At 63.5% G+C, this 10,862-nt stretch overlaps 1 protein-coding gene across 2 annotated transcripts; it reads right to left on the reverse strand.

Moving 5' to 3' along the window:
* Positions 1 to 299: 299 nt before the first annotated feature.
* PHOX2A (paired like homeobox 2A) lies at positions 300 to 10,659 on the reverse strand. Of its 2 annotated transcripts, none has more exons than XM_069881672.1 (3): positions 10,452 to 10,659; positions 4,418 to 4,605; positions 300 to 722 (listed from the first exon to the last, which is right to left on the reverse strand). In XM_069881672.1, the coding sequence occupies exons 1-3, from the start codon at positions 10,657 to 10,659 to the stop codon at positions 300 to 302; spliced, it is 819 nt and encodes a 272-aa protein (XP_069737773.1). The 2 variants fall into 2 exon arrangements, with proteins under 2 accessions (XP_069737773.1, XP_069737771.1); XM_069881670.1 differs by having other exon boundaries at positions 300 to 758.
* Between the last annotated feature and the right edge of the window lie 203 nt (positions 10,660 to 10,862).

Here is a 10,862-nt window from a genome sequence, read left to right on the forward strand (position 1 = left end):
CACGGGTTGGGGATGGATGGGAACGGTTGGACTCCATGATCCGGTGGGTCTCTTCCAACCTGGTGATCCCATGACTCATTGTGGTCGGTGTCTCCCCCTCAGCATCGTTGGGTGGTTGGCTCAGCGCCCACGGGGCCATCGTGGGGTCGTTGGCGTCTCCATCGCAGTGTGGTCATCGTGGTCGTCTCCTCGTTGGCGTCTCCATCCCATCGTGCTCGTCATGAGGTGCTGGTTGGGGTTGGGGGTTGAGGGGTTCCAGGGGGGCTCCTTTCCGGTGGAGCCGTTGGCCCCCGCGTCCCCTAGAAGAGGTTGCTCTTGATGCCGTTGGGTTTCCGATGGAAGGAGGAGAGGACCCCGGAGAAGGGCCCCGGCACGGCGTCCGCCGGCTGCCAGGCCTTGAGGATGTCGGCGGCGTTGGCCACGGCCCCGGGGCTCGCCGCGGGCCAGACGGGCGCCTTGAGGGGGTGCGGGGGGCCCAGGGGGGTCCCCGCGCCGGGGCTGGGGCTCAGGCTGCCGCCGGGGCTGCCGAGGGGGCCGGCGCCGGGCAGCGAGGCCGTGCTGTCCGGCGTGGGGCTGCACGTCGACTCCTTGGACTCATCGTCTTCCGAAGACGAGCGAGGGTCGGCTTTCTTGGTGGCGGCGGCGGGGCCGGAGGCGCCGCCTTTGGCGTTGGCCGCTCGCTCCTGCTTCCGGAATTTGGCGCGACGGTTCTGGAACCAAACCTGGAGGGGATGGAGGAACCGTGAGATCCATGGAACCTCATGCCCGGGGCCCGGAGATCCATGGATCCTCATCCTTGGGGCCCTGAGATCCATGGAACCTCAAACTTGGGGCCCTGGGATGCATGGATCCTCATTCTCGGGGCCCTGAGATCCATGGAACCTCAACCTTGGCTCCCGGATCCTGAGCGCCATGGGTCCCTGATCCTTGGGGCCAGGAACTTCAACCCTGCACATCTCCCAGCCTTGGGGCCAAGACTATGAGATCCATGGATCCCCATCCCTGGGGCCTCCAGACCCACGGATCCCCATCCTTGGAGCCTCCAGACCCACGGATCCCCATCCTTGGAGCCTCCAGACCCATGAATCCCCATCCCTGGGGACTCCAGACCCACGGATCCCCATCCTTAGGGCCTCCAGACCCATGGATCCCCATCCTTGGAGCCTCCAGACCCATGCTTCCCCATCCCTGGGGCCTCCAGACCCATGGATCCCCATCCCTGGGGCCTCCAGACCCATGGATCCCCATCCTTGGAGCCTCCAGACCCATGGATCCCCATCCCTGGAGCCTCCAGACCCATGGATCCCCATCCTTGGAGCCTCCAGACCCATGGATCCCCATCCTTAGGGCCTCCAGACCCATGGATCCCCATCCTTGGAGCCTCCATCCCCATGGATCCCCATGCTTGGAGCCTCCAGACCCATGGATCCCCATCCTTGGAGCCTCCAGACCCACGGATCCCCATCCCTGAAGCCTCCAGACCCACGGATCCCCATCCTTGGAGCCTCCAGACCCACGGATCCCCATCCTTGGAGCCTCCAGACCCATGGATCCCCATCCTTGGGGCCTCCAGACCCATGGATCCCCATCCCTGGGGCCTCCAGATCCATGGATCCCCATCCTTGGAGCCTCCAGACCCATGGGTCCCCATCCTTGGAGCCTCCATCCCCATGGATCCCCATCCTTAGAGCCTCCAGACCCATGGATCCCCATCCCTGGGGCCTCCAGACCCATGGATCCCCATCCTTGGAGCCTCCATCCCCATGGATCCCCATCCTTGGTGCCTCCAGACCCATGGATCCCCGTCCTTGGAGCCTCCAGACCCACGGATCCCCATCCTTGGAGCCTCCAGACCCACGGATCCCCATCCTTGGAGCCTCCAGACCCATGGATCCCCATCCTTGGAGCCTCCAGACCCATGGATCCCCATCCTTGGAGCCTCCATCCCCATGGATCCCCATCCTTGGAGCCTCCAGACCCATGGATCCCCATCCTTGGAGCCTCCATCCCCATGGATCCCCATCCTTGGAGCCTCCAGACCCATGGATCCCCATCCTTAGGGCCTCCAGACCCATGGATCCCCATCCTTGGAGCCTCCAGAGCCATGGATCCCCATCCCTGAAGCCTCCAGACCCACGGATCCCCATCCCTGGAACCTCCAGACCCACGGATCCCCATCCTTGGAGCCTCCAGACCCATGGATCCCCATCCTTAGGGCCTCCAGACCCATGGATCCCCATCCTTGGAGCCTCCAGACCCACGGATCCCCATCCTTGGAGCCTCCAGACCCACGGATCCCCATCCTTGGAGCCTCCAGACCCACGAATCCCCATCCTTGGAGCCTCCAGACCCACGGATCCCCATCCTTGGAGCCTCCAGACCCAGGGATCCCCATCCTTGGAGCCTCCAGACCCACGGATCCCCATCCTTGGAGCCTCCAGACCCACGGATCCCCATCCTTGGAGCCTCCAGACCCACGGATCCCCATCCTTAGTGCCTCCAGACCCAGGGATCCCCATCCCTGGGGCCTCCAGACCCACGGATCCCCATCCTTGGAGCCTCCAGACCCACGGATCCCCATCCTTGGAGCCTCCAGACCCACGGATCCCCATCCTTGGAGCCTCCAGACCCATGGATCCCCATCCTTAGGTCCTCCAGACCCATGGATCCCCATCCCTGGGGCCTCCAGACCCATGGATCCCCATCCTTGGAGCCTCCAGACCCATGGATCCCCATCCTTGGAGCCTCCAGACCCATGGATCCCCATCCTTGGAGCCTCCAGACCCATGGATCCCCATCCCTGAAGCCTCCAGACCCACGGATCCCCATCCCTGGAACCTCCAGACCCACGGATCCCCATCCTTGGAGCCTCCAGACCCATGGATCCCCATCCTTAGGGCCTCCAGACCCATGGATCCCCATCCTTGGAGCCTCCAGACCCACGTATCCCCATCCCTGGAGCCTCCAGACCCACGGATCCCCATCCTTGGAGCCTCCAGACCCACGGATCCCCATCCTTGGAGCCTCCAGACCCACGGATCCCCATCCTTGGAGCCTCCAGACCCACGGATCCCCATCCTTGGAGCCTCCAGACCCACGGATCCCCATCCTTGGAGCCTCCAGACCCACGGATCCCCATCCTTAGTGCCTCCAGACCCATGGATCCCCATCCCTGGGGCCTCCAGACCCACGGATCCCCATCCTTGGAGCCTCCAGACCCACGGATCCCCATCCTTGGAGCCTCCAGACCCACGGATCCCCATCCTTGGAGCCTCCAGACCCATGGATCCCCATCCTTAGGTCCTCCAGACCCATGGATCCCCATCCCTGGGGCCTCCAGACCCATGGATCCCCATCCTTGGAGCCTCCAGACCCACGGATCCCCATCCTTGGAGCCTCCAGACCCACGGATCCCCATCCTTGGAGCCTCCAGACCCATGGATCCCCATCCTTAGGTCCTCCAGACCCATGGATCCCCATCCCTGGGGCCTCCAGACCCACGGATCCCCATCCTTGGAGCCTCCAGACCCACGGATCCCCATCCTTGGAGCCTCCAGACCCATGGATCCCCATCCTTAGGTCCTCCAGACCCATGGATCCCCATCCCTGGGGCCTCCAGACCCACGGATCCCCATCCTTGGAGCCTCCAGACCCATGGATCCCCATCCTTGGAGCCTCCAGACCCATGGATCCCCATCCTTGGAGCCTCCAGACCCATGGATCCCCATCCCTGAAGCCTCCAGACCCACGGATCCCCATCCCTGGAACCTCCAGACCCACGGATCCCCATCCTTGGAGCCTCCAGACCCATGGATCCCCATCCTTAGGGCCTCCAGACCCATGGATCCCCATCCTTGGAGCCTCCAGACCCACGTATCCCCATCCCTGGAGCCTCCAGACCCACGGATCCCCATCCTTGGAGCCTCCAGACCCACGGATCCCCATCCTTGGAGCCTCCAGACCCACGGATCCCCATCCTTGGAGCCTCCAGACCCACGGATCCCCATCCTTGGAGCCTCCAGACCCATGGATCCCCATCCTTGGAGCCTCCATCCCCATGGATCCCCATCCTTGGAGCCTCCAGACCCATGGATCCCCATCCCTGGGGCCTCCAGACCCATGGATCCCCATCCCTGGGGCCTCCAGACCCATGGATCCCCATCCCTGGGGCCCCCAGTCCCATGGATCCCCATCCTTGGAGCCTCCAGACCCATGGATCCCCATCCTTGGAGCCTCCAGACCCATGGATCCCCATCCTTGGAGCCTCCAGACCCATGGATCCCCATCCCTGGGGCCTCCAGACCCATGGATCCCCATCCCTGGAGCCTCCAGACCCATGGATCCCCACGTTGGATCGTTGGACGGGTTGGATCCCGGGCCGAGGCCCCCGGAACGCACTCCGGAGGGGATCCCTGACCTGCACGCGGGCCTCGGTGAGGTCGATCTTGAGGGCGAGCTCCTCGCGGGTGTAGATGTCGGGGTAGTGGGTCTCGGCGAAGACGCGTTCCAGCTCCTTCAGCTGCGAGCTCGTGAACGTCGTCCGGATCCGACGCTGCTTCCGCTTCTCGTTGATCCCCGACGGGTCCGAGAAGAACTTGTAGGGGACTGGGGAAGGAGGAAAGGGGTCAGTGGGGACCCCCGGGGCCAAGGATCCAGTTAGGGACCCCCAGGACCCCTCTGGGACCCTCTAGAGACCCCTGGGAGCGCCCTAGGACCCCTCTTAGATCCCTAGAATCCCTTTAGGAACCCTCTAGAGACCCCTGGGATCCCACCTATGACCCCTCTTGGATCCTCAGGATCTCCTTAGGGACCCCCTAGACCCCCCTAGGATCCTCCTACAACCCCTCTTGGATCCCTAGAATCCCTTCAGGGACCCTCTAGAGCCCCCTGGGACCCCTCTAGGACCCCTCTTGGATCTCCAGGATCCAATTAGGGACCCCTAGGACCCCTCTGGGACCCCCTTAGAGCATTCTAGGACCCCTCTTGGATCCCTTTAGGGACCCCCAGGACCCTTCTAGGACCCTCTAGAGCCCCCAGGACCCTCCTACGACCCCTCTTTGGTCCCTAGGATCCCTTTAGGGACCCTCTAGAGCCCCCGGGACCCCCCTAGGACCCCTCTTGGATCCTCAGGATCCTTTTAGGGACCCTCTGGATCCCCCTGGGACCCCTTTAGAGCATTCTAGGACCCCTCTTGGCTCCTCAGGATCCCTTTAGAGACCCCCAGGACCCTTACGGGACTCTCTAGAGCCCCCTGGGATCCTTTAGAGCATTCTAGGACCCCTCTGGGATCCGTTTAGGGACCCACAGGACCCCTCTGGGACCCTCTAGAGCCCCCTGGGACCCCCTTAGGGCATTTTAGGACCTCTCTTGAATCCCTTTAGAGACACCCAGGATCCCTCTGGGACCCTCTAGAGCCCCTCTAGGACCCTCCTACGACCCCTCTTGGATCCCTAGAATCCCTTTAGGGACCCTCTAGAGACCCCTGGAACCCCCCCTAGGAACCCTCTTGAATCCTCAGGATCTCTTTAGGGACCTCCAGGACCCCTCTGGGACCCTCTAGAGCCCCCTGGGACCCCTTTTTAGGCCTTCTAAGAACCCTTTTTGACATCCAGAACCCCTCTGGAGCCTGCTGGGACCCTTTTAATGCCTTCCACAACCCTTCTAGGACCCCCAGGACCCCTCTGGGACCCTCAGGAGCCACCTGGGACCCCCCTAGGACCTCTCTTGGGTGCCCAGGATCCCTTTAGGGACCCCCAGGACCCCTCTGGGACCCTCTAAAGCCCCCTGGGACCCCTCTTGGATCTCCAGGATCCCTTTAGGGACCCCCAGGACCTTCTGGAGCCTCCTGGGACCTCCCTAGGACCCCTCTTGGATCCCCAGGATCCCTTTAGGGACCCCCACGACCCCTCTGGGACCCTCTAGAGCCCCCTGGGACCCCCCTAGGACCCCTCTTGGAATCTCCAGGATCCCTTTAGGGACCCCCAGGACCCCTCTGGGACTCTCTTGAGCCCCCTGGGACCCTCCTACGACCCCTCTTGGATCCCTAGAATCCCTTTAGGGACCCTCTAGAGACCCCTGGGATCCTACCTAAGACCCCTCTTGGATTGTCAGGATCCTTTTAGGGACCCCCAGGATCTCTCTGGGACCCTCTAGACCCCCCCTAGGATCCTCCTACGACCCCTCTTGGATCCTCCTACGACCCCTCTTAGATCCCTAGGATCTCTTTAGGGACCCTCTAGAGCCCCCTGGGACCCCTCTAGGACCCCTCATGGATCCCCAGGATCTCTTTAGGGACCCCCAGGACCCCTCTGGGACCCTCTAGATCCCACTGGGACCCCTTTAGAGCATTCTAGGACCCCTCTTGGATCTTCAGGATCCCTTTAGGGACCCCCAGCACCCCTCTGGGACCCTCTAGAGCCTCCTGGGACCCCTTTAGAGCACCCCTCTTGGATCTCCAGGATCCCTTTAGGGACCCCTAGGAACCCTCTGGGACCCTCTGAGCCCCCTGGGACCCCCTTAGAGCATTCTAGGACCCCTCTTGGATCCCTTTAGGGACCCCCAGGACCCTCTGGAGCCTCCTGGGACCCCCCTAGAACCCCTCTTGGATCCCCAGGATCCCTTTAGGGACCCCCAGGACCCCTCTGGGACCCTCTAGAGCCCCCTGGGACCCCCCTGGGAGCCCCCTTGGATCCCTCTTGGATCCCCAGGGTCCCTTTAGAGACCCCCAGGGGTACAGGGAGGGATAACAGGGTACGGGGAGGGGGGAACGGGGTGCAGGGAGGGGGAACGGGGGACAGGGAGGAGGATAAAGGGGGACAGGGAGGGATAACGGGGTACAGGGAGGGGGAAAGGGGGACAGGGAGGGATAATGGGGGACGGGGAGGGGGAAACGGGGTACAGGGAGGGGGAAACGGGGTACAGGGAGGGATAACGGGGGACAGGGAGGGGGAAAGGGGGACAGGGAGGGGATAACGGGGTACAGGGAGGGGATAACGGGGGACAGGGAGGGGATAACGGGGGACAGGGAGGGGGAAAAGGGGGACAGGGAGGGGGAAAAGGGGGACAGGGAGGGGGAAAGGGGGACAGGGAGGGGATAACGGGGTACAGGGAGGGGATAATGGGGGACAGGGAGGGGGAAAAGTGGGACAGGGAGGGGGAAAAGGGGTGCAGGGAGGGGATAACGGGGTACAGGGAGGGGGGAAAAGGGGAACAGGGAGGGGGATAAAGGGGTGCGGGGAGGGAGAACGGGGTACGGGGAGGGGGAACGGGATGCAGGGAGGGGATAAGGGGGGGACAGGGAGGGGGAAACGGGGGACAGGGAGGGGGGAAAGGGGGACAGGGAGGGGGATAAAGGGGGACAGGGAGGGGATAACGGGGTGCAGGGAGGGAGAACGGGGTGCAGGGAGGGAGAACGGGGTGCGGGGAGGGAGAACGGGGTACGGGGAGAGGGAAACGGGGTGCAGCGAGGGGGAAACGGGGTGCAGGGAGGGGGAAACGGGGTGCGGGGAGGGGGAATCGTTGATGCCAAGAAACGAAGGCACCGGGAATCGTTGGTGCCGGGAATCGGGGGCCCCGGGAATCGGGGGGTTCAAGAATCGGGGGCCCCGGGAATCGGAGGCACCGGGAACCGGCGGCCCCGGGAATCGCTGGAACCGGAGGCACCGGCGGTAACGAAACCCGCTGGCAACGAGCGGCGGCGGCTCCGGGGACCGAGAGCATCGAATCCCGAAGGTACCGGGGACCGAGAGCATCGAATCCCAGTGGTACCGGGAACCGAGAGCATCGAATCCCAGTGGTACCGGGAACCGGGAACCGAGAGCATCGAATCCCGACGGTACCGGGAACCGAGAGCATCGAATCCCGATGTTTCCCAGCTCCGGGAACCGAGAGCATCGAATCCCGATGTTACCGGGAACCGAGAGCATCGAATCCCAGTGGTACCGGGAACCGGGAACCGAGAGCATCGAATCCCGATGTTTCCGAGCTCCGGGAACCGAGAGCATCGAATCCCGCCGGTACCGGGGACCGAGAGCATCGAATCCCGATGTTTCCCAGCTCCGGGAACCGAGAGCATCGAATCCCGATGTTACCGGGAACCGAGAGCATCGAATCCCGATGTTACCGGGAACCGAGAGCATCGAATCCCAGTGGTACCGGGAACCGGGAACCGAGAGCATCGAATCCCGATGTTTCCGAGCTCCGGGAACCGAGAGCATCGAATCCCGCCGGTACCGGGGACCGAGAGCATCGAATCCCGATGTTTCCCAGCTCCGGGAACCGAGAGCATCGAATCCCGATGTTACCGGGAACCGAGAGCATCGAATCCCGATGTTACCGGGAACCGAGAGCATCGAATCCCAGTGGTACCGGGAACCGGGAACCGAGAGCATCGAATCCCGATGTTTCCGAGCTCCGGGAACCGAGAGCATCGAATCCCGCCGGTACCGGGGACCGAGAGCATCGAATCCCGATGTTTCCCAGCTCCGGGAACCGAGAGCATCGAATCCCGATGTTACCGGGAACCGAGAGCATCGAATCCCGATGTTTCCGAGCTCCGGGAACCGAGAGCATCGAATCCCGCCGGTACCGGGAACCGAGAGCATCGAATCCCGCCGGTACCGGGCACCGGGAACCGAGGGGACCGGCGGCACCGAGCCCTGAGAGCCCCGGGCACCGGCTGCAACGGGAACCGGCGGCATCGAGAGCCGGGGACATCGAAAACCGACGGTACCGGGGACATCGAGAGCCGGGGACATCGAAAACCGACGGTACCGGGGACATCGAGAGCCGGGGACATCGAAAACCGACGGTACCGGGGACATCGAGAGCCGGGGACATCGAAAACCGACGGCATCGGGCAGCGGCCGCAGCGGGAACCGGCCGTACCGGGCGCTGATGACGCCGAGAACCAGCGGCACCGGCAGCAGCGAACGAATTAACGGAGCCCCGGGGGGAACGGGCTCCGGTCGCTGCGGGAAACGGCGTTTCCGAGCATCCCCGGGAGCCCCGAGCATCCTCGGTATCCCCGAGCTTCTCGGGTCCCCCTGATATCCCCGTTATCCCCGAGCATCCCCGATATTCCCGGGTACCACTGGTGATAACGAGCATCCCCCATATCCCCGAGCATCCCCGATTTTCTTGGGTACCACCGAGCATCCCCGTTATCCCCGAGCATCCCCGTTATCCCTGATCATCCCCGTTATCTCCGAGCATCCCTGATTTTCTCGGGTACCCCTGATATCCCCGTTATCCCCGAGCACCCCCGATTTTCTCAGGAACCATCGGTGGCTCCGAGCATCCTCTGTATTCCCGGGGATCCTTGATTTTCTCGGGGACCACCGAGCATCCCCGATATCCCTGAGCATCCCCGTTATCCCCGAGCATCCCCGTTATCCCTGAGCATCCCCGATTTTCTCAGGTACCGCTGGTGATAACGAGCATCCCTGATATCCCCGAGCATCCCCGATTTTCTCGGATACCACCGAGCAGCCCCGATATCCCCGATATTCCCGGGTACCCCTGATATCCCCGTTATCCCAGAGCATCCCCGATTTTCTCAGGAACCATCGATGGCTCCGAGCATCCTCTGTATTCCCGGAGATCCCTGATTTTCTCGGGTACCACTGAGCATCCCCAATATCCCCGAGCACCCCCGATTTTCTCGGGTACCATCGGTGGCTCCGAGCATCCTCTGTATTCCTGGGGATCCTTGATTTTCTCGGGGACCACCGAGCATCCCCGATATCCCCGAGCACCCCCGATATTCCCGAGCACCCCCGATTTTCTCAGGAACCATCGGTGGCACCGAGCATCCCTGATTTTCTTGGGTACCGCTGGTGATAACGAGCATCCCCCATATCCCCGAGCATCCCCGATTTTCTCGGGTACCACCGAGCATCCCCGTTATCCCTGAGCATCCCCAATTTTCTCGGGTACCACCGAGCATCCCCGATGTCCCCGAGCATCCCTGATCATCCCCGTTATCCCCGAGCATCCCCAATTTTCTCAGGAACCATCGATGGCTCCGAGCATCCTCTGTATTCCCGGGGATCCCTGATTTTCTCGGGTACCACCGGGCATCCCCGTTATCCCCGAGCACCCCCGATTTTCTCAGGAACCATCGGTGGTACCGAGCACCCCCGATTTTCTCGGGTACCAGCGAGCATCCCCGATACCCCCGAGCATCCCCGATATCCCCGAGCATCCCCGATTTTCTCGGGTACCACCGAGCATCCCCGATACCCCCGAGCATCCCTGATATCCCCGAGCACCCCCGATTTTCTCGGGTACCGCCGATCATCCCTTATATCTCCGAGCATCCCTGAGCATCCCCGTTATCCCCGGGGACCACCGAGCATCCTCGAGCATCCCCGTTATCCCCGCTCCCCCGGGGAGCCCAGGTGAGCCCAGGTGAGCCCCGGGGAGCCCAGGTGAGCCCGGGGGGGGGTTACCTGCGGCGTAGGGCGCGGGCTGGTGGTCTCGGAGAGCCCCGAGGGCGCAGCTGGGAGCGAGCGGGGCGCAGGGGGGCCCCGCGGGGAACCCCCCCCGCCCGGGCCCGTACTGGAAGGAGCCCCCCTGCCCGCAGCCCCCGAACTCGTAGGCCGAGGCCTCCACGGCGGCCACGCAGGACTCGTACGAGTTGAGGTACGAGTAGTCCATGGCCACCGACCCGCCGGCCCCGCTCGCCCGGCCCCGATATAGAGAGACCGGGGGGCGGGGGGGGCGGCTCCGCATGGTAATAACGCCCGGGGGGGGCGGGGCGCCGCATTAACCCCTCGTGGGATGCCAGGCTCCCTCTCTCACAGCCACCCCATCCCCTCCTTCCATCCTTCTTTCCTTCCTTCATTCCTTCCCATCCCCAT

Source organism: Phaenicophaeus curvirostris, unplaced genomic scaffold (assembly GCF_032191515.1).
Source record: "Phaenicophaeus curvirostris isolate KB17595 unplaced genomic scaffold, BPBGC_Pcur_1.0 scaffold_59, whole genome shotgun sequence".
Taxonomy (NCBI): domain Eukaryota; kingdom Metazoa; phylum Chordata; class Aves; order Cuculiformes; family Cuculidae; genus Phaenicophaeus; species Phaenicophaeus curvirostris.

Coding starts and splice junctions, on each gene's coding strand:
- PHOX2A (XM_069881670.1), bottom strand. CDS start 10,659: ATGGACTACTCGTACCTCAACTCGTACGAGTCCTGCGTGGCCGCCGTG. Junction 4,606..10,451: donor GCCCGCGCCCTACGCCGCAG/GTAACCCCCCCC, acceptor CTCCTTCCCCAG/TCCCCTACAAGTTCTTCTCG. Junction 759..4,417: donor TCACCGAGGCCCGCGTGCAG/GTCAGGGATCCC, acceptor CCCGGGCATGAG/GTTCCATGGATCTCACGGTT.